Source organism: Zootoca vivipara, chromosome 2 (genome assembly GCF_965207765.1).
Source record: "Zootoca vivipara chromosome 2, rZooViv2.hap1.1, whole genome shotgun sequence".
Taxonomy (NCBI): domain Eukaryota; kingdom Metazoa; phylum Chordata; class Lepidosauria; order Squamata; family Lacertidae; genus Zootoca; species Zootoca vivipara.
Genome location: NC_142584.1, coordinates 28,327,303 through 28,350,752, shown reverse-complemented (window position 1 = coordinate 28,350,752; position 23,450 = coordinate 28,327,303). Strand labels below are relative to the sequence as shown.

General features: G+C 45.8%; 2 protein-coding genes across 7 annotated transcripts in view; one reads left to right on the top strand and one right to left on the bottom strand.

Annotated features, from left to right (window-relative positions):
• TMC6 (transmembrane channel like 6) overlaps positions 1-4,457 on the bottom strand; it is a 30,669-nt gene extending 26,212 nt beyond the window's left edge. The window contains exons 1-2 of one of the 2 annotated variants that reach the window (XM_035104227.3): positions 4,332-4,457; positions 2,291-2,453 (exon numbers count right to left, since the gene is read on the bottom strand). The gene's annotated coding sequence lies outside the window, so the exon portion shown is untranslated. Of the gene's footprint in view, positions 1-2,290; positions 2,454-3,780; positions 4,126-4,331 lie in introns of those variants that run through there. The other variant, XM_060271916.2, reaches the window with a different exon arrangement.
• On the top strand, positions 4,190-21,479 carry TMC8 (transmembrane channel like 8). 5 transcript variants are annotated; one of them, XM_088663028.1, is made up of 18 exons: positions 4,190-4,232; positions 6,473-6,558; positions 6,812-6,918; positions 8,863-9,023; positions 9,643-9,791; positions 10,906-11,058; positions 11,191-11,270; positions 11,962-12,101; positions 13,099-13,246; positions 14,189-14,359; positions 14,666-14,814; positions 15,803-15,926; positions 16,690-16,787; positions 17,768-17,951; positions 19,341-19,471; positions 19,570-19,725; positions 20,610-20,688; positions 20,839-21,479. In XM_088663028.1, the coding sequence occupies exons 3-18, from the start codon at positions 6,868-6,870 to the stop codon at positions 20,899-20,901; spliced, it is 2,037 nt and encodes a 678-aa protein (XP_088519154.1). In that variant the 5' UTR covers positions 4,190-4,232; positions 6,473-6,558; positions 6,812-6,867; the 3' UTR covers positions 20,902-21,479. The 5 variants fall into 5 exon arrangements, 4 of the variants coding, with proteins under 4 accessions (XP_088519154.1, XP_034960117.2, XP_088519155.1 ...); XR_015948386.1 differs by lacking the exon at positions 4,190-4,232 and having other exon boundaries at positions 6,424-6,558; positions 20,191-20,688; XM_088663029.1 differs by lacking the exon at positions 4,190-4,232 and having other exon boundaries at positions 6,429-6,558; positions 6,809-6,918.
• The last annotated feature ends 1,971 nt before the right edge of the window (positions 21,480-23,450 follow it).

Here is a 23,450-nt window from a genome sequence, read left to right as displayed (position 1 = left end):
CCAGATGGGTGGGGTATAAATAATAAATTATTATTATATTATTATTATTTCATTTCAGCCTAGGCCGGAACCGTCTTACCATGCCTCCACCCAGAGCTTTGACACTTCCCTCAGTTACAGCTCCCTGAATTGGCCTTTCTTTTGACCTTGCTTAACATTATTCATCAACTTCTCTCTTTTGGCTAAAGTGGGAATTGTATTAGAAGTACTGATGGAGGCAGGTCTTGCAGCAAAACGCTCTGCTCCTCTCTTTCAAGTAGCCCTGAAAGAGATTTCAGCTAAAATGTCTGCGTTTTAATTATTAAGTCTGCAGAAAGGAAGTCGACTGGCTGACCTGAAACCTATTGTGAAGTTAACGTGAAAGTTAACAACGTCCCATACTACTGCCCTGGCTGCCTCCAAGAACAAGCCTGAGGAAATGTTGGCTCCAAGTTCATGCTTGCTAGTAACAACCACTGAACTTCAGAATACCTTATCAGAGCAAGCAGAAAGGTTTAGCCCTTGGAATTGTTGGAACACTTACAATTCTGCCTCTAAACACACTATTTATTTAAAGCACACCCCGCCCCTGCCAAGAATTCTGGGAACTGCAGTTCATCCCTCACAGAGCTACAATTCCCAGCCCCCTTAACAAACTACAGTTCCCAGGATTCTTGGGGAGCTTTAAATGTGTGGTGTGTAAGCTGCCTGTATGTAAACCCCAAGCTTTACACTCTCTCGCTTCTCACCAGAATGCAGGGGGCCAGGCAGCTGGCACAGCAACGATGCAACAAAAGGCGTTTGTTTGCCCAGTCGTGGCTGCCAGCCCTTCTCCAGCCCCCATATAAATTAGCATGCTTTGTCCTGCTTTAGCATCAGCCTAATAGAATGTCAGAATGCCAGGCCTTTGCTACAGCCTTTGTCCAAGCAAAGAGTCACACCTGTCTCCTGCAGTTTGGTCTTGAGAGCGTCTATATATCCCAAACATTCACGCACCTCCCCAGCCACACTTTATGCATTCCCCCATTTTTAATGGGACTATTCTCTTTGGGCTGAAGTAGACTTGCACCCTGGCCAGTTTTCATTTAACATCTGCAAAACTAGGCCGCAGGCACCGGTCAAATTTATGCATGTGTAAATGAACTCTTAACTATGCAACTGGCGGAGGCAGTATTCTTTCCCCCTTCTTGGAATAAATGCCAGATCACAGAGAAGCAGTGATTTTGCACGGTATGGGGGCAAACACAGACTCTCATTAATACAGCATGCACAGGGTTATGTTGGGGAGCAGCTGCATCCACTTCTACCTCAACACAAATCTCAGTAGCGGCTTAATTATTGCTTATTGGCAGCCACACAGGAGAAGAATCATTACAACAGGCATGGCCACCACTGGACATGGAAGAGTTAATTGCAGTACATTCAAGCCTCTCCTCCCAGCCCCCAGCAGCAGGAATTTCTGAGTGTTTTGCTCACCCAGCCTGTGGGCATGTTTGGACAGATAATGGGTTGGGCTGCACACCCATTCCTATACATTCACCGGAACAGGAACAGTTTTGTGTAGGGAAAAGGATGAAACTCATGTGCAGATTGCTACATGTGATGTCTGCATGCATCTGTTTCACTAGGTATATATTAGGATGAAACAGAGACGTGTAAAATTGTCACATGATGCTTCCGTGCTTTCTTCCATATGGAAGTAAGCTTTCCTGTAAGAATTCTTAAGAACCAAGAAGCCCATATTCAACACCAGAACTGCTAAAGCCATTGTTGCTCAGTTAAGAGTGAAACCTGCTACACTAGCTCACATGCAGGGGAGGATGGGCAGGTCAGGACCATCATGTGGGAACCCTAGATGTTGCTAGACTACAATTCTCATCATCCCTGACCATTGGCCATGCTGGGGCTGCTAGGAGTCCAACATCTGGAGGGAAATAGATTCACCGCCTCCTGTCCTAAATGAAAAATCAAAGCAGTCTCAGAATGGTCACCCATGAGAACCAGGATTGGCTAAGCAGTTAGAAGCACTGCTCTGGTGCCTTCATGCTGCTGCATTCCAGATGTAGTGGGGTTTTTGGACTGAACTGATCACCTGCCAGTTAACAAGGGCAGGGCAGGGCTCACATCTGGCTTCCTGCAGTCAGTAGGGTGGTGCCCCCAGAGAAACAGTGCCTCTTTCAAAAACACTTTTTGCACTACCAGTTCGCCACCCTGCAGCACCCAAATAGGAATGCAGAAAGAAAGCTGGCATGGTTTGTCCTTAGTGCAATTGGTAATTCTCATCCCCAAACCAGATATGTAGCTTACTTACCAGTGTAAGGACACCCAGAAGACCTCTGAACTCCATGAAATTTCTCACGCTTCCAGGGCTAGACAGAGCGTAGACCAGAGCATCCTACTTCCCTGGCAGAAGGCAAAGGCATGCTTCCATCCTGAAATACCTTTGCATTCTTACTTTCTCTTCACAGCAGCTTCTGAAACAAGGGAAACAATAGAAATGTTGCATGCCCAAGGCTTGCCTGCAGGGCCAAGAAAGTGTTCCAAAGATCTCTGCTTCTGCTGTGCCAAGAAGCACAGGCTGCAGCCTCATCCTCCACCCTCCCCCTATTCCTTTTCTGCAGACAGCTCTTTTGTATTATCTGGTCTGATACAGCAGGACAGCCCAGGAGGAGTCAGAGAAGCACAGTGGTAAATTCTGAAGTGCAGGAGTTAATCAAAACAGCCTTCACAGCCTCACTTTAAGGAGAGTACAACACACCCACACACACAGCAAGCAGCACCACTTAGCAGAATATCCAATTTATTAGGATCATCCCAAATGCAATCATATACAGTACATGATTACCTAGGAGTATAGGTTCAATTTGTAAAGCACACTGACATTTAATAAAATATCTCTAGTCAGCTGAAAAACAACCTTTAACTTTTAATGAATAGTTTCCATTTAAACTGCCACTATGAAGCAAGGACCACATCAAAGAAAAGGAAAGCAGTACCCAGCCTTCTCATTTTCCTCAACCCCAAACTTCCCCTAGGCTAATCTGTCACAAACATTATCACCTCATTTACTTGACAGAACAAGGAGACTGTCAATCACACTGGCACTACCTTTTTTGGGGGGGGGAGTCTAGGCACCACTACGCTACTGGAAAAGCATTTCAGTTTACCACAACCCACTACCCAATTCCCCTTTCTTACAATGGCGCTTAACATCACGGGCTACTTGGAAGCAAGTCAACCAAGGTCACTGGCACTTTCTTGAAAGTAAAATTGCTTGTGACCCTAGCATTACTTTTCATTGTTTGAAAGTGCTCCAGTAGGGTAAATGGAATATGAAAGGTGGGGCCCAGCTAACCCTACTAACTAGAAAAATTCCACACACACCAAGTCACAGGGGCTGACTTTAAAATCATGTTACTGTATAGTGAAAATAAAAGGTTTCAGAACTTTCTTGCATCCAAAATTTCCATGTAATTACTGCAGCTATGTTATATTTCTCATCATGAACTATATTTAGCAATGTCTTGGGCATTTTGCTACAATAAAACAATACTTCGGTTGAGGCAAGGGAATCTTTACTGTGTGCAGGAGTGACTTAGAACTTCTAGAAGGAATAACTGCACATCTACGGTAATAACTTCACACCACCTTGTTCCACTGGATAACCTTTTGCCCATCACACCAAGAGTACCCCATTTCTGCTTTTACCCCAGTCCCCAGCCCCTCTTTGAAGGCTTTCAATAGAGAGAAAGGCAGTTTTATTCATTTTTACTAAAAAAATCAAATCAAATCAAAACATACCTGATTCCAGCCCACGACTCCTGGCGAGGCACTGGTTTTAGGACCCTGCAGCAAACTAAGCTGCTCCTATTGCCTTTCTCTTTTTATCTCCCCTTGCTGCTTGGAGGGAGAGAATGAGGAAGGGAGCAAAGGCAGCTGCTCGTTGTGTACATGCACGCCACGGGGATCTTATTCCCTTTCTCTCTTGAACCATAAAGGATGGGCCAGCCAGAAAGCGTTTTGGCCAAACACGATAGAGTATCTAAGAGGCCGTACTTCTACAATACATATACAACGGAGTGGGTGTGAGAAGCAGGGACGGTCACGGGTCTTCCAGAGCGGTTTTGTTACCTTCCCACGCTGAGACTATTGAAAATCAGAACGATTATGCATCGAGGACACGAGAAAAGTCCTCTGTTTGTATCCCATCCCCACTCAGAACACAGCGGCAGATCATCAGAGGCCATAACAATGTAAGAAAATGTTTCATTACTTACAAAACAAGGGGAACTGAGTTATTTCTCAGTCCAGCAAGTCACAAGCAGCCTTTCTGTGGCATCTTACTCACTAACCTGGTGGGATCCTGTGGTTTTGATCAGTAGAATCTTAGCCACAAGATTCAGAAAACTTTTTTCCCCTCCAAGGTCTCCTTTGTCCCGTCTCGGCAGTCTCAGACCACACCCTGCGCCTCACCTGTTCTACAAAGGACGCTGGGAGATGTAGTCCTCCCCCCCCCCCCCAGCATCTACCTGGAGCAAACTCCTAGGTTAGGTTTGTATTGAACGGTGGCTTGCAAAGAAGTCAACAACTTCATTTATTCAAAGGGGCCACGTTCGGACCAAATAAGCACAAGTCTCCCGAGTTATCAGAGAGGACTATTATGGTATGGCTTACTATGTCTGCATATTTCCACTTGCACTGTTACATGTCAGCTCTCAGAAAGGAGAGCCTTGTATAATGGAAAGAATGTACTGATGACTCTTTTTGCCATCATCATCCTCCTCACTAACGCCACATTTGCTCTATACCAGGCATCCCCAAACTTCGGCCCTCCAGATGTTTTGGACTACAATTCCCATCTTCCCCAACCATTGGTCCTGTTAGCTAGGGATCATGGGAGTTGTAGGCCAAAACATCTGGAGGGCCGCAGTTTGGGGATGCCTGCTCTATACATTGAAAGCACTATGATACCAGTTTAAACAGTCATGTCTTCTTCCCCCAAAGCATTCTGGGAACTGTGGCTTCTTAATGGTGTTGAGAGTTGTTGGGAAACCCCTATTCCCCTCAAAGAGTTACAATTGCCAGAATTCACTGGGTAAAGGGAGTGATTGTTAAACCCCTCTAGGAATTGTAGCTTTGTGAGGGAAATAAGGTTCTCCTATCAACTTAGCACCCTTAACTTCCCAGGATACCTTGGGGAAAGCCATGACTGTTTAAAGCAGCATGATACCATACCCTCCAACATTTCTCCGATGAAAATAGGGATGTCCCATTCCACAGTGATAATTTTACTATTTATATCCACACATCTTACTGGGTTGCCCCAGCCACTCTGGGTAGCTTCCAAAATACATAAAAACATAATAAAACCTTAAACTTTTTTTAAAAAAAACTTCCCTATACAGGATTGCCTTTAGATGGCTCGGGGGTTGGATAACTCCATACCCTCCAATATTTCTCCAATGAAAATAGGGACATCCTAAGGAAAAATAGGACATTCCAGGATCAAATCAGTAACCAGGATGGCTTCTCTAAACCAGGGTCGTCCCTGGAAAATAGGGACACTTGGAAGGTATGTCATACTGTACTGCTTTAGATGTAAAGTTCAGATGGGGTCTGAGTTGCCTAAAAGGAAGGTTTCTGCATAGCTACACGTCACAGGAAACTTCACTCTACATATGCTTGCCTCACTAACAAGATATATTACACTGCAACCTATATCAGATTTATACTAAAGTAGCAAGCTTCTATTTCCCCAAAGAATCTTGGGAACTGTAGTTTGGTGAGACAGCACTAACAACTCTGTCAAATAACCTATTCTCCCTCAGGACTATTCCCAGGATTGCCTGGAAGAGGAAATGTCTGCTGAACCAATTTAAAGCTGAAACCTTACATTTGCTAACCTAGGAGTAAACCCCATTGAACTCAGTGGGATCTCCTTCCAAGTAAACATATTTATGACTGCATTGTGCACCTGCAAGCTTAGACCTGCTACATCAGCCCTCCCCAACCTGTGGCTCTGCAGCGTGTTGCTGGACTCCAACTCCCATCAGCCCCAGCCAGCATGACTAATGGTCAGGAGTGATGGGAGTAGTAGTCCAATAACATCTGGTGGGCCCCAGGTTCCCTATCCCTGACGTAAAAAAAATGCTGATTCCTAGGGAAACTTCAGTGGATGGAGAACGGTAGAAAGGGGGAAGAAAGTAGAATTATACTTCTATAATGGAAAACAAGCAGTTCTAACATAGCACTGGTCTGGCAGTTTATAAGAACTAGCAAAAGAAGCGCAAAAAAATGTATTCATCTCCACCATCTCCAACAAGTGTAATCTACCAACTGCAATGTATGAACCCAACACGATGACTTGGCGCGATACAGGAAATTGCATCTTCCTGTCACATGGGCGTGCCACTAGCATCTCCACAGATAAGCAAACAAAAACCCACAGCTAGGATGAAGACGCTGTACTTCTGTTTGGTTCTCTAATCCACAGGAGAGCTGTATCGCCAGAACTGTGCTTCAGGTGGACAGGATTTGGTGGGGTGCTGTAGTGGTGATAAGAAGCTAAAAGGACAAGGGGTGAGTTGCTTCCTTTTTCAGAGGCTGCATGCAACACCATACATTTAAATCACATTTAAAGCACATGACTTGCCCCAAAGCACCCTGGGAACGGTATGGAGGAAACTGTAGCTTGCCAAGGGGTGCTGAGAATTGCAGCTCTATGAAGGGTGAACTATAGTTCCCATGATTCTTTGGGGGGAAGCCATGTGCTTGTGTATGGTGTGTATACATGCAAGAGTACAAAGTGAACATGTAGCCTTTATTTCAGCAGGAATAGTACAGACCGGGGTGAACAGTTGTTCTTCTGTGCCCAACTGACCCACGTAGATGTGTGAAGATCCTGTGAGAGGGAACAGCCACCTAAGGGAAAAACAGAAAGTAAAATTAAGTACCAGTGATACTGTTTTCTCTCTCTTCCATTTCCTCTCAGTGGTGGTGACTCAGCAGACAGCTGACCTGAGGACTGGGGCTGTCTGTGTAAACTGGAATGTGAATAGAACTGCACCCAATAGCTGCAAATTGGCTCTAACTGGTGCGCATTGTTTATCACAACACAGCATTAGGATAACAGTAAACTGAAGGCCTGTTGATGCTTCCTTTCTAGAGTTGCACTCTAGGAAAGAGGCATCAATATCTCTTAAATACAGTATTATCTTAGCATGGTGTAGCCCCCCCCTCCCCTCACAGTAAAATTTGCCCCATCCTTTTTTTTAAAAAAAGGGCTGTGATATGCTTTTAGGAGGCTGTTCAAGATTCTGGGGTTGTTGTTTATTTAAATGCTTCACCACAATATGCACCTGTAAATGTGAAAGAGTCATTTCGTCATTTTACTGGCAGATGTTGAAATCCTAATTTACTTTGGGTATCTTCCCAATTTCCTGTCAAACATGAAGAGGAACAAATTAGAATTTAGGCTGTAATTGCGGCCTAAAAGGGAGTCATGGGACATTAGGAGTGTTGTGTGGTATTTTTGTGGTCTGCAGCTAACAAATAAATTCAAATGATAATGGAGGTATCAGGTACAGTGGTACCTTGGGTTACATACGCTTCAGGTTACATACGCTTCAGGTTACAGACTCCGCTAACCCAGAAATAGTACCTTGGGTTAAGAACTTTGGTTCAGGATGAGAACAGAAATCGTGCTGTGGCGGCACGGTGGCAGCGGGAGGCCCCATTAGTTAAAGTGTACCTCAGGTTAAGAACAGTTTCATGTTAAGAACGGACCTCCAGAACAAATTAAGTTCTAAACCCGAGGTACCACTGTATTCAGGTTGAGGGATCATTTTTAAGTTCAGACCCGGGGGCTAAATTCAGCCTTCCAGGCCTCTCTTTATGGCCCCTGGAATTCTTCCTAGGCCATATTCTTCACCAACCCTGCTCTGCACCCCCCTAGTGTTTTTGCGTGGCTTGGAAAGTGTCCTTGAATAGAGAAAATATTATTTGTTTGCCTGGATAGAGAGGTGTGCATCTGTATGTAGAAGCCTTTGAGTTTTGTGTGGCCGGAATGCAGCCTACTGTATAAAGGCAAAGCTATATGTACACATTACCATTTACTCTGGCACCAGTGTGCTTCCACCATTGGTGGAATGTACAGATGTTGGCCACAATCTATCCTGTAGTTCAGGCATAGGCAAACTCAGCCCTCCAGATGTTTTGAGACTACAATTCCCATCAACCCTGACCACTGGTCCTGTTAGCTAGGGATCATGGGAGTTGTAGGCCAGAACATCTGGAGGGCCGAGTTTGCCTATGCCTACTGTAGTTTCTTGAGAAATATTGCTGTTTGATGCATTTCCCCTCAAACCAGCTTCTATCTGATTTGAAAACATAAGCCACATTCTCAAAAAATTGTATTAATTTTGGTTATGATTTGTTTAAAAATTATGGAAAATCAATAAAATAATTTGGCAAAAAGAGAGAAAACGTAAGCCACATTCACTTCACAGTTAAGCTGAGGTGAGTGCGTTTGAGAGATCCACTGCACATGCACAGATGATAGCTTCATAAAGAGGAGTTTGGGCTGGTGGTAGCCGCGGTCACATAGGAAACAAATAAAGTAATGTCCCGTGGTTGAAGACATCCCCGTTCCCTCTCTGGTGTGCAAATGTGACTTAAAATGCAGCAAGGGGGAAATGACCTCACTGCTTTATAAGCCACTGGCTTGTACATAGCCCAAGAGTCACATCTACTTTTGCCTCTGGCCCTGCTCACCTTCTGTCCTCCAGAGGGTTATCTGACCTAAGGCTGAAAAAGGTTCCCCACATCTGGTTTACTCTGTGCCCAGGTCCCCACACCTTAACACGAGCACACTTGTTGTTTCAGGGATCTCAAGTGATGGATGGCACCCAGGTCCTGAGGCACAGACTTGCCCAGCACGATGTTCTCTCTGATTCCAGCACAGAAGACTCCTTGGAGGAACTGGGTAGCCAGGAGTTGCTGCTCAGGGACTTGCCCTGCTCCATGAAGGAGAAGCGCCTCCTCAGGTCTGGGGCAAGGTCACATGGGAAAACATCCTTAGTATGTACTGTAATTGATTGTAATTGTGCAGGCTGGTTGCTAAAACCATGCAGTACTTCGCAAGAAAAGGCACACAAGTTTTGTTCCTCCTTCCCTTCCTTCCCAAAACAGAGCTGGTTTGTTTCTTTTATAGATACATAGCTTTAACTCAACCAGGTGGTGTAAAAGCCTGTGGATTTTTGGTGGCCAACTATACAAAGGGAAGAGTCACAGTCATTGTTCCACTCACAGTTGCCCTTGGCTCCGCCTATCAGCCCTGGGATGCCTCTGCACAGAGGATTGCGCATGCAGGAATGTAGCCCCCCCCCTCGAACTGAAAAAGCTCCCCCAGCCCGCTGTAGCAGGTTCTGATATGGCACAGAAGCATCAAAGAAGTACAGATAATAAAATAAAGGATTAGTGGGGCTTGGCAGGGCAGAGGAACCTACTGACTAAAAATAGAAGAGTATCAAAAGGGAGACAGGTAAGTGCAGATATTCAACGAGAAAATGGGGTGGGATGTGTGGTCCTCTCCTAACCTCATCTCCCAAAGCTTCACTGATTCAGAAGGCCCCTTCTAAACTCAACCCACTCTCCCTTGCACAGGCAGCTGAGAGCATCCACAGGGAGAGATGTGTCCGGCTGGGTGGGCTGGAGACAAAGACAATCCAGGGCCCAGAAGCAGTTTCAAGAAGGAATCTGGAACCTTGTCAGGATCTTCCAGCTCTGGAAACCTCCCCTGGATGAGATTGGAGGTAACAGTAGGGAATGGTTTTTCACCTTTAAAAGTTCATCTACCCAAGGAATGTCACTGGGGTATCAGTTCGGTCCAGTGGCAGCAAACAAGGTGGTGGGGCTACTTCTAAAGGGAAGATGGGTGGGATCAGAGGCAGATTTAGGCGAGCACAACTGGTTCAGTCACACTGGGTGCAGAACCTCAGGGGCAACGGAGGGGACACTGCAATTATGCTTTAGAATGGAGTGCAAGAGGCTGGGGGTGCCACATTTTGGCACTCCACAGGGTCATTTCACATTGAAACCCAGGGTCCACCACTTGTAGGACCACTGGCAGAGGAAGAGGAGTGCAGGGGGAGTGCACCGTCCCTGGCAGCGTGATCCCGGCGGGATGCCATTGCGGCTGCCCCCCCCCCAACACGCTGGGTGCCACGACCCTGCAGGCGGCACACCACACCCCCGGACACACGCCAGCCCTGCCCCTGCCTGCTCCACCACCACCACCCCCCGCCGGAGCATGAAGCTCCGCCACTGTAGGACGTCAAATCAACAGCTACACTTGAAGAAAATATCAAGTTCTCTCTGTGTTGAGAAGGGACTTGGTTTTATAAATGGCAGGGGATGCTGGTTATATACTGTATACATTACTAAATACAGCAACTGGACTACTGATAACCTATCTCTAATTGGTGTGAGGCAAGGGAGACCTCTGCAGGCTGGCTGACCACATGGTTTGTGGAGAAGAAAAATAAATAAATCTTGCTTTCCTCTAGCAGAGGGTAACCATGGGGTTGTGGATTTGTTGTGTACATTAGGAAGGGGAGGCAGTTTGTAAGGCTGACACTTCTCCTACCCACTTTGGTTATTATGCTCATTGATATGTGTGAACAGTTTCAAAATGCAAGGTAACTTCTGCTTGACTGGCACTGAAGTAGACACAGCAGGCAGAATCCCCCGTCAGACCAGGTAGGAACTAGCCACGTAGCAATACTACATGTGAATGAATAAAGGGCTGTGGATCTGGGACAGAATTTATCCTGTGTGACACTTTCATCCTCCCCATCCCCTCTGATGCCTGTCTGCTTGCCTTTCTGTGTTGCCCACTTTTGCTATCCTCTTCAACATACTGTACAGGGAACTTTGGTCCTGGCATCCAGTCCTACTTTACCTTCCTGAGGTTCCTGCTCTTCATCAACTTCCTGGCTGTGCTGCTGGCCACAGGCTTCATACTGTTGCCTGTTACCATTTCTCAAAATACAACGATATTTCCTACAGGTCTAAGTGCAGGTGAGTCTCTGCTGGTGCTTCCAAGAGCATTTGTGCTTTCCCCAACATCCCATCTGGATTAGATCCTATACTGACATCTAAGTGTCAGAGTGTCTAGTCAGTGCTATAAATCTACCCAGTCTTTCCCCCCAGATCCTGAATGCATGAAGTACAGCAGTAACGTCAGTTATCGTTCTGCCTGGCAACGATTCCAAGATATCTTCACTGGGGAGGTGAGTCTGCTGGAAATAGAGTCTGGAGTTTACTGTGCTGGAGAGGGGAGGCTGATGGAGGTGCAAATGCTGCCTAAGCAAGGGGTTATAGTTGGGGGGGGGAGAGAGGTGAAGAAGAAGAATGGACCAAAATGGAGCAGTTGGGAAGACAAATATAGCTTGGAGTTGAGCAGGAAGGATAATGTTGGATTAATGGGTGGTGGTTCTTATCCAAACTTTGTACTCACTGCATTCTATGATTCAAACTTAGAAAGTCATTAGAAAAGTATTATGGCAGTGGACAGGAAGCAGTGGCCCTCCAAGTGCTGTTGGACAGCGACTCCAAGGGGCCCAGCCAGCATGGTCAATCAGTGGTTAGAAGTGAGAGGAGTTGGAGTCCTGCAAGCATCTGAAGGACCCACAGGTTCCATACTCCTCTGTTATGAGTTGGGTTAACCTGCAAGCATCAGGATGTGGCCCAATCACCTTCTAAATTGGCGGACGGTCTGGGAATCAGCATGTTTTTATATGAGTAGAATGTGTCCTTTTATTTAAAATGCATCTCTGGGTGATTTGTGGGGCATAGGAATTTGTTCTCCCCCCCAAAAAAAATAGTCCAGGCCCCACAAGGTCTGAGGGACAGTGGACCGGCCCCCTGCTGAAAAAGTTTGCTGACCCCTGGTTGTAATTTCCTCTTATCTTCCATCCTTAGGGCTTTCTGGAGTATTCGTACCTATTTTATGGTGCTTACCATGTGACACAGGATAGCAAGAACCGCTACAATGTACACTTAGCATACCTGCTTAGCATCCTGGGATACTTCTTTGCCTGCCTCATTTGGATCCTCCAGAGGTAAGGGCCCTGATGATGGCTGAGACCCAGGCCTTTCTAGCAGGGGTTTGGAAAAGGGAACAGGAGAGAAGCAAGGAATTGCAGGGCAAGGGAGTGGATTCATGAATAGGGATTTACATACACAATGGCTTATGATGACACACTTAAAATGCTGACTCTTTCCTTGTAGTAATTCAGTAGGTTGTATACTCCACATATCTCACATACGGTCAGAATAACATTTCTCTAACCCAAGGAGAACATATCTCTAACCCAAGGTCCTCCAGGTGTTACTAAACTTCAGCTCCCATTGGCCCCATTGGCAGCTGTAATTCAGCAACATCTGGAGGGTTGCAAGTTCCCCAACTTCTGCTCTAGCCTATTCCTGGCATGTTCAAATTCCCCGGGAATGGAAATTATACACCTTCTGTTGGGAGCATATCCCAGTGCCCAGTCATTCTCTCAGAGTGTTCGATCTAATCAGACATTGATGGGCAAAAATCTTTTCTTCTTCCTTCTTCACTCCCTACCTTTTCTCCAGTAAGTCTAGCATTTATTCATGTTACAACTACATTCTGTGTGTTGAGATACTGCCATAGGGATCAGCTCAGTCTTCTTGAGACTCTGCATCCCTAACTCATTCCCATCAAATTTTCCTACTATTCCCAGAAAACATTCCGACTCTGAAGCATCACTAGGTAATCCTCCTCCAGCGGACCAAGCTAATATTCCTAAACTGTTGCATCTTTTCTGCCTTCATCACCCCCTGCAACTGATTTGCACACTTTCACATCATACCATACATCCCTGTGCAGACTTGCGGTCTCCTGCTTTCTGGAAACTGGGTGTTACTCCAATGTTGATTCACATATATTGGGCTGCACCCGCCGCAGTGACATAGTGGAACTTATTTTGCAACACATTGAATTCTATATACTGCTCGGGGCAAAGGAATTAATTTTCTAGGAGAAAAGTCTTGTTTGCCTATGACAATCTTCACTCCTGTCCCAATATTCAGGATTGTAGCCAGCATGGCCCGGTGGCAGATGCTGCGGTGGAAATTCAAACCACGTGTCAGTGCCAGGATCTTCACAGAGTGGGATTTCTGCATCCAAAGCCCAGAGGCAGCCACCCTCAAACAGAAGAATATTTACAATCACCTAAAGGTACATGAAAATTGCCTATGGGGTTTCATGATAATTTGCTCATGTCCTCAAAAGTCCCACCTCTTTCACTGTGTCATTCTTTCAAGTATGTATACACATCCAGTCATTAAAAAATATTTTTGGACAAAACCTCAGCCTTTGCCTAAATTTGGCGGAACTGGCGGAAACAAACCAGGGTTGAATCCAGTGTTGTACAAGTGGCGTTCTGCTTGCATAATGAGGCTTCCTTTTCTTGTGTTAACCCCCCCCCCAATCTGCTCTGAAAAGCTCTCCCAACCCCCTGGAGCTGATTTTGAGGGGAGAGGTAGAGGAAGTTCTGTTGCAGGGCCGGCTCTAGGTAGACCCCCGGTGGCGCGGTGCGCCAGGGTGCTGGGCCAGTAGGCAAAGCCGCGCGGAACCCATGCTGCGCCCTGCGAAGGCGGGGGCGCCGGAGCGATCTCCGCCCCTCAGCACCAGGGCGCGCGACCTGCTCGAGACTGCCCTGTTCTGTTGCATGCATAGAAGTCTATTGCACAAGTGGAACTGCAAAATTTGACAAAGGCACCATTATTTTCTTTTCTTCAGGCCCTGTCATTTCCTTGCTTATTTTACTTGTAAGTCAGGCAGCAACAATTAACAATACCTGTCTTGGGCGAAAGCAAAGAGAACAAGCATTGTAGGGGCAACAAGCAAAGGGAAACAGGAATCATACCCTTTAATTCCTGTTCCCTCCTCAAAGAACATTTCCCAAGGTGACAAGGGATTGTTTCAGTCATTCTTTCTAGCCTCAGATTATTATGTCCCTTCTGTGCTCAAGGTGTTATGGCTCTCTTGGGCCGTGCATGCCTACTGGATTGGCTGGGTATTCCCTCTCCTTTGCATGCTGAAGCACTGGAAGCAAACCTCTCCTCTGCATGCTCAGCTGCACAAATAGCAAGTGAGCAACTCGGTTTCTCTTCGCAGATAGACCTAGCGGAGCAGATCCGACATTTGCAGAACCAACAGCGCACACGGAAGCAGCTTGCTAAGCTCTACCTGCTACGCCTGCTGATCAATGGTGTCATCTTGCTACTGACGGGGGCTGCTTTCTACTGTATCCACGCAGCCACAGAGTTTTCCCAGGGGCACAGTCAAGTAGGCCAACCCTTCATCCCTTGCCAGGGTCAGAGTGGGGTTGTGGGTGGCTGTACCTCAATCCAGAACTCAGCTGTGTGCTCTTGGAAAACAGCTGCTGCAGCTGGACCAGGAATCTGGTCTAGGGTGAGGGATTAAGCCTGACACGCAGTAAGAAGAAGGTATTGCTCTGAAAATGCAGTAAGTTTGGTGGTCCTGGCTTTTTGCACTGTGTTTTGGTACTGAGTGGCCAGGAAATATTCCTCTGTGTTTTGATTCTAGGCAGAAATGTGCCTCCTCATAACAAATCCCTCTCTGTACTCCCAGAAAAATGCTGCCAGCCTTGATGTACTGAGCCAGTACCTGCCACCAATGGTCATCTCCATAGTGAATGCCATCCTGCCTTTACTTTTTCATGTATTGACCCAGTTGGAAGGCTACTCTCCTAATACTGAAGTCAACCTCACCCTAATCAGGTAGGTGTTTTCATCTTGGTGGGGAACCTGGGGCAGATATATTTCTTGTGGTATAAGGGATTTGCAGGGTAGGCCTTAAATTACTTTGAGCAGCAAGCAGAGTTTTTCATGCTTTGTTTTAGTTTCGCTATTCTCTCTTTCTAAGTTGGGAAGCACTAGGTGGCCCAGTCGGTCATCAAGCCCAATATCATTTATTGTAAATATGGCAGTGAAAGTATAAGGGAAGAAGCAAAACAATCAAGAAGGGATTGATACCCCTTACAATGGCAAAACGATTCAAGCGGGCAAACGGGAACGCAGTAAAATCAATACTTCCCGAGACAGGCGGATGCAGACAGCAACAATATATATTTTTAAAATTTGTATTATATTGATTCCCGTTGACAAATAGTAAACAAAAAGAAAACTTGAGTGCGGTTCAAAAAAGATTATTATATTTTCATGGGAAATGCAGTCATGTAATGTATGTGTTTATGAACATCAGCAATGGATTTTTAATATACCTTAGTTCTTTTACTGTCATAATTCCCCCATTCCTTTGTCTTCCTAAACTAATAGGATAGTGGTCGACTAAATTGTGCTCAAAGTAAACCCTTCAAAATAAATGACTCATTGATTTAAATCGATCTACTCTGAGTAAAATTTAGTTGAATGCCACTCATAATAATTACAATTATAATCCCATAACGCAAAGAACAACCAAATATATACAGATTTAAGATATGCAGTGCAACAGCTGTTGTACAAAAATATATTGTGGAACGTGAAAAAGATCCAGATCTTTCAGAAGTTTTGAAGTGCAAAGTGCATCAGGACCAAACAGCACCCCAATTTAGGGACAGATGTGTGGGGAAATGTGTGGTAAAATGGCTATTTGGATCCATTCATGGTCAGGTGGTAATCCCAAGAACTGGCTTATATGGTAGGATTAGTGGGGTGGAAACCAAGTGTAAGGTGCAAGCCCAATCTCTCTTGTGGTCTCCCACAGGTGTGTAATTCTGAAACTGTCCAGCCTGGGAATGTTCATGTTCTTCTTGGGACGCAGAGTGCTATGCATAGGGAGCGGCAGTGCTGCTCAGTGCCACCAATGCGGTTACAACAAACTCTATCAGGTGACATGGGAGTGGATGGGATATTTCAGCAGAACTTTTCCTGTTTAGAGCAAATGTGGCCCAGGCATAATGTGTTCGGATATGAAGTATTCTAAAGCAAGGTATCATTAGTCTGCATGGCAAAGAGCTAGTTAGCCTTGACTTGATGCAGTGACAAAAGTATACTTCACCTTTAAGCACCCAGCTGCATAACTTGGTTTTCAATCTCTAGAATGGCTCTTCGGCTGTCTAGACATCTTTGAGTATTCCTTTTCCTGGTTTTTTTTGTCTGCGTGTCAATGTATCATTTTTCACTTATTTCATAGATTCCAACTCCATCCCCCTCCCCGCCAACACACACCTTGTTGGGTCCCAATTCCAGCAATGAGGAAAGCCTGGTTGATCATTAGCAATTAAAGTCTGCCTGATTTGGGGTTATTAATGTGTTACAAATTTGCAACTTATACAACAATTCTCCATAGATTCTATTACCCATATAACGTTGTATTGTGCATGCTTAATGTGAACTTAGGGCATATCTGCCAAGTTATCCCTTTTTTTAAGGGAAATTCCCTTATGCTGAATAGGCTTCCTCGTGAGAAAAGGGAAAACTTGGCAGCTATGACTTAGGGTTTTTGCGTTTTTTTGCATTTAACACCATATACTGTGCTATGCTTATAATAATGTGTCTGACATGTCTAGGATTCCTTTTCCCTCTTCTCTTTCTTTTTTCCTTCCATATACGCATCATTAGACATTATCTCTCCCCTGATTGTGCATGCAGTGCTGGGAAACCCACATTGGACAAGAGATGTACAAGATGACCCTCTTCAGTTTCTTGACCACCTTGGCATCTGCTTTCCTTATCAGCCTGCCCCGGAGGTGAGGCAAGAGATGAGTGCCCCATCTCTCCTGGTTTCCTTCATTCTTGGCCTAACCCAGGGCTTTTCCATACTTACCTTTTGCCCGCTCTTTCCAGGCACAGGTCTGCACTCTAAAGCTCTGTGTCTGAACACACCTTTTTGTTCCAGAGCTTTCCTTGTGAAATCTTTAAAGCTGTATCGGAGCAAATGGCTAATCGGGTTTTCCATGGATTGCCGTGTACTCCAACTGAGCTTTAAAGAGTGGGTTTTCCTGGGAAAGCTTGAGAGAGAGAGAAAAAAGGGGGTGCTTGGATGCAGAGCTTTAAAGTCTGGCAATCCCTGGAAAGCACGAAGGGGATTCAAGTGTGGTTAAGCCCTCATTCACCTTTTTCTTTCCACAAATGGGCAGACCATTCCTTCCTTAGGAAAGTATTATGTATGGCAGGGATAGCGAACATGATCCACACCATACATTGTTAGACTATAATTCTCATTGTCACTGGCCACTGGCTGGATTGGCTGGAGGTGATAGGAACTGGAGCCAAAAAACAACAACACCCAAAAGGCACCACATTGACTACCCCTTATCCACAGGTATTTATCTCATCTTCCTGCCTCCCAGTAGTGATGCCAGGTGGTCCAGTTGCAGGGTAGCTGTCATTGGGCAGATGCATGCTCTGCATTCAAAGCATATTCAACACACATGACCTCCCCCCAAAGAATCCTGGGATCTGTATTTTATTAAGGATGCTGGAAATGGTAGCTTTGTGAGGGGGAAACTTGACTTCTTTGGGCCAAGTCATATGCTTTAAATGTAGAGTGCGGGTCTGCCCATTGTATCATTGTTGACTGCAGGGTGCTTTTAGTAAAGGAGGATAGGCATATGTGCTCCCTATGCAAAAGAGGCAGAATTCAGTGGCATTGATACCCAGCTGCAGTTATTGGAAGAGGTTATGCCTGCCTCTGAATTCATTTTCTCTCTCTCTTTCTCTCTTTCAGACTGATTGCTAAGCATTCCTCCTGTGGACTGGCTCAGTGGCTTGGCAAAGAAGAGTTCCTGGTGCCTCACAATGTACTGGATATTGTAGCAGCTCAAACAGTCATATGGATCGGGATTTACTTCTGCCCACTTCTGCCTTTGCTTGCCTGTGTCTTCATCTTCTTTACATTCTATATAAAAAAGGTCAGTGGCATGCTGTCACTGGACTAGGGGGACAAGGCTATGTTAGAGATTCATTCCCCGTGTTTGCATTCATGGAATTGTTGTCTATCAACATGACAGTGTATGTTTACATTCCACAGAGTGGGAAGTGACAAAGACAGGATGTTTGTGTTACTGTGTTTCCTGAAGTGGGACTATTGTCCTTTGTCCTTTCTCTTTGCTGCCTGATGCTAGAGAGAGAGGGAGCCATGTTGCAGTGCTCCATGTGTGTTTATATGTAAACAAAATAGATTAGCCAAATGCTGAGTTGCTGAGGTCTGTTACTCAACTGCGCAAACTCTGCAGATCCGTAAGTATGCTGGTGTCAGTTGGCATCAGTCGCTGTGATGTTCGGGCTGGAGAAAGCTTTCGAAGCTCCCGAACAATCGACCAGGAGGGAGGGAACATGCCAGCCGGGCATGTGTCTCTGTCAGGGTCCTACTGGAAAGTAAGAGATCCTAACAGGCTAGTCCCCTAAATGTTCCCCTGGCACCTCCTTCCCAAAGCCCAGGAAGCTTCTGTCCAGCTTAGGAAAGGAGGCACGATGCTCATGGGCACGACATCAGGCCCCCCACCCTATCGCCCTTGCAAGCTGGTGTTTCTCGCCCTAACTGCTCCCCTATGAAAATTTCACTGTACGCTACTGAAAAAGGTAAAGGTTGTGTATACATGTGTGCATGTGTGGGTGTTTGAGAGTACACACAGAGAGTACCTATCATGCCCATCATGATGCGGGTTGTGGATCCGGCCCTATTTTGAGTCCCTCATCCTCTTGACTTGTACCGTGCCAGGGAAGATGGCCATGATCCTGGCTAAGGGACTGTAGAGGAGTCTGGGAGTTACAAACTCTCAAAGCAGAGAAATTGCTGGTAGTAGCAAGCAACCCACGCAGGAAGACCAGAGGTGGAGGGAAAGGTACTTGCTTCTCTGAACTCACCTCTCTTATCTTGGAGGCAGTCCCACCCAGACTCAGATCTTCACTTTGGTGGTTACTGACCCCATCCTGCCCACAGCTGTTGCTAGCATGTATGCATTTGAAGCCATTGAACCTGGCTGCAGCAGGTTGGATGCAACCTGGCCCTAGGTACTGTGAACACCTGGGCTGTATATAAATCATAATTTAAAGCACCCCCACAAAAAAAGTAATCATGGGAACTGTCATTCCTTAAGTCTGCTGTGAATTGTAGTTGTGTGAGGGGTAAACTGCAGTTCCCAATGATTCTTCATGGGGTGTTTCAATATATGTTTTCAGCTGTGATGTGAAGGCTTTAGCAATATATTTGAAAGTGGTATTGAGCTGTTCGCCTTTGGGGTCAATATATCTCTAGGAATGTGCAGGAGGCATGCTCACTCTCTTTTTCTCACCCACAGTACACCTTGTTCCAGAACTGCCAGCCTTCAACTCAGCTGTTTCGAGCATCCCGTTCTAAATTCCTCTTCCAGATCATGCTACTCTTAGGCCTTTTCCAGGCCTACGTCCCTCTGGGCTATGTCATCAGTAGGTGAGCTGAGGGGTGGGGAGCTAGAGGGTTGATCATCTTAAAGAGCACAGGGGTTGATGAAGCCTATATTCTGACAGTCATTCTTTTTTTTCTCCCAGGGTCTCTCCATCCCAAGCTTGTGGGCTCTTTACTAATTATTCAACTCCATGGGAGGCAGTACCTAAGGCTCTGTCCCATTTACCCATGTCAACACAACGTGCCTTGAGCTATGTGACATCCAATGTCTTTTGTTTCTTACTTCTGATGGTGCTCAGGTGGGTACTTTGGGAGGGACATGGATGGAGGAATACCAAAGGAGGGAGGGCTGGCCATATGTTATTGAATTATTTGCAAGGCAAGCAACCTCCTGGTTCTTGGCCTGGACCCTGTTGGAAAAGTGGTGTGTTACCGTCACTGGCCTTACCAGCCACAGAACAGCCTCCACAGCTCCTTTCAAGCTAAATCTGACCATCTGCCTGACCACTCAGGGCCACTTGAGCAAGAGACCTTGAGCAAGAGACCTCCCCTCTATAAACACTACTTATTATCTTCTACTGCTTCACCCCAAAAGGAAGGTGGCTCAAGCACACCTTGTGCTCAGAGTGTGTGATTCCAATGGTAACTTTGCCACTAATAAAAAAGGAGTGTAGCTTCCCCGCCCCCCTTTTAGTTAATGAAAGTCCCATAGTTCTGGCAAATGAATAGTCACATTTGAAAAAATTACTGTACCAATATTTTAGGAACTACACATGACAGCGTAGCTGTGGATCCATTGAGTGGTTCGGAAGCAGATGCTGCAGCTGAACTAAGCAGGTGTGGAGCTGGTCAATCCCTTGTATGGGAGATCAATCCATCAAGTGATAAGGATGGAATTTTTCAATAGCATCAGCATCAGACACTTGCTAGCACACCTGATCATCACTTTGATGCTTTGATGTTACTAGCAGGAAAAAGAGGCTCCTGGTGAGCGACCCAACTACAAATGCTCTAAAACAGATTGCTATTTCTGTTTAACCTTGATTAAATTTAACCTAGCAGATGGTTTTGTACTCACCCAGCCTATGGCAGGTGGCATCCCATTTCCCAGTCTGGCCTGGTGTATAAGTGGGAACCAAGATTCCACAAACTATTGGTGTGATGGCCTATTTTTCTCTCATAGCCTCATCCTTACAGCGTACGTTTCTCAGGTGCAAGCAAACAGACACATCATTGAAAGGCTGAAGAGGCAACGTGTGCAGGTAAAGTGTTCCTGCCATGTTACAGAAGGATGCCAGATGGCGTGTAATAATCATGCACCTCTGGTAACCCTCTGACTGTGTGATGATCTGTTCTCTGGCTCATGTAATGTTAGGTTATGTAATCTTTTCTCCTTTTGCTCCTCTGTCTAGTGTGTCAAGGAGAAATGGTGTTTGGTGAGGAAGCTGGCTCAGCAGCTGGTGAAACAACTGTGAGTTGGGTTGCGGTGGGGAAAGGCCTCCCAGAGGATGAAAACTTCTGGTGGCAGGGCAAAGGCAGGAAAAAATGGCCTTGCTCCTGAGGAAAGCAAAGACCACAGAATGGTCAAAACATATCTGGATTAAAGAAGCAAGAGAAGCCCCCCGAGTGTGATTTGAAGATTATATGCTGGAAGACCTCAATTTCCTGTGAACACAAGTTGGCTCATAGAGCTACCCTATCATACCCTTTATCTTTTAAATAGGTACAATACATACATCTTCACTGTGTGTTCAGGTCCCTGGGATGTACATTTGGTACCTAATATCATATCTTCCCTGTGAGTTGCTGTACCTTATTTGGCCAACTTCATGTTAGAACAAGTTCCTGCAAGCCTGAAAATGATGTTTTGGGGAAAGAACAAGGTGTATGGCAAGAATATATACAGCTTTATTACGCCAAAGTAATTCCAATTCAACAAAAATCTGAAACTGAGTATGTCACCAGTCCTCACTGAGGTGGATTGCTTACTAACTGGATCATGATCTTTTTGGTATTGCAAAATAAAACAAATGCTTTGTCAAATAAATGTCAAGAGGGCATGGGTATAAGAGTCGTGTGTTGTACACAATGTGGGTCAGATTGACAATCACATGAAGAGTTCTGCATAATTTGGAAGCTTGCATAGTCCTAAACCAACATTCATCAATCTGTCAAAACAGTGGTTTTCAACCAGTGTGCCCTGGGGTGCCTTGAATGATGGTCAGGGGTGCCACGGGCAACACTCACCTCTGCCCCTTTCCTTTCCTTCTCTCCCTCCTCTGCCGCCCTCTCACGTTGAGGCTGTTGATTGCAGCAGCCCTGGCTACAAACTTCCCAGAGGATTGGTGCCTCAGGAGCTGTCCAGGTGGTGCTTCCCAGGCTCGTGTAGGGCAGTGTGAGGAGGCACCTCTCTTTAGGGCAGGGGGGGGGGCAGCTCAGAGACCAGAGCGGCAGTTGCGGCTTCCAAGAGGACTCCCAAGGGAGGGGAGAAGAGAGGAAGCTGAGGAAACACTCCAGAAGGGATGGTGTTTGAAAAGGGGTGATGGACTCCCAGCTCTGCAAGGGGTGACATAACTGGACGCCTGAGCCCCACAGGGGTGCCACAGAAAGAATGTAGTTGGTCAAGGGAGCTGTGGACCCAAAAAGGTTGAAAACCTCTGTGTTAAAGTATACACTCCCACCATGTTGCGCCTCTCTGTGTCAGGCAAACTTGGAAACTGTGGTCCAAACCTTTCATACCTTCCCCTGTGTTCTATATCTATTAGCAACACTCTCCCCACTTAAGACTGTAAGCGGCAGATATCTTCATACACATCTGGCCAGATGTGAATTCATGCTGTTGTCTAAGAATCAAGCCTCGTGTCTCTTCTTGCTGCATGCTGTGTGCAACGCGGGGTTCCTGCGAGTTCATCCAGTAACTACAGAATGTAATGCATTGTTTATAATGTGGCACTCTCAGCAGACTCTCTGAACAGATATCTGACATGTTCTTTACAGAGAAACAGAACAGTATGGGCAATGTCTGGAGACGGCTTAGTTAGGCACAGATTCCAGCGGTCAGAGGGATTGGGTGTTCTATACAGCTAAACCATTTGTTGCACCTCTCTCTTGAGAACTCTTATTCAATGTCTTTGCCTTTGTTTTTTAAATTCACATTTGCACTGCTTATAGTTTGCCCTGCAACAAACTAGGTGCTCTCAGACCATTTCAAGAACCAGGGCTTTAAATGGTTTTGCCTCCAGAGAAGCCAGCCCAGTGAACCCAGATATGTACTAGGGGATAAAGGTAAAGGTAACCCTGACCATTAGGCCGAGGGAGCTAGTACTAGGGGATAGTACTAGCAATAATGAGTTAGAGGCACTAAGTGACAGCTTACAAAGAAAATAAAATCTGCCTTTCAGGAAACAGCTGCAGAGGATGTGGGCTGAGGTTTATTCACCCGACAGCTGACCGTATCCTTATGGGTGCCTTCCAACTGTCGAGGTGTGAAGGAGAATTGGGTATATAAACTAAGAGAACAACCCGTAATCCTCTTTTCCACCATAGGAAACTATATGGGGGACAGCCTCACTTGGTGCAGTGTTCTACCAAGTTCGATATAGTGCCCCGCTACCTCTGACCTGGCTGGTCTCCATGCCAAGAGGTCAAGAAGGCAGCAATGGCTCTGAGGAGGTGAATGGGCTTAGGAAGTCTGGGTTATGGCAACCTCTGGCACTTGCCATGTTTCTACTGAGAGACCTGGCTGGGCTACTCTATACTGAATGGTTATTCTTTGTTCCCTGTACTGGGCCAGTGCTGGATAAAGCTTCCTGTTCCTCCTCACCAAATGAAATCTCTGGCCTTCTGTCAAAGGTGGGGGAACTACATATCCCATTATCCCTGTTGTGACACTAGACCTGGATGGAGTGATGGGAGTCAAGAGTCCAACAACAGGTTCCTCACTGCTGTTTTATATGCATCGTTCAGACATTACTTATGTTGATTCTGTTTCCTAGGGCATCTAAGACCGTATTTCGTCTCCCTC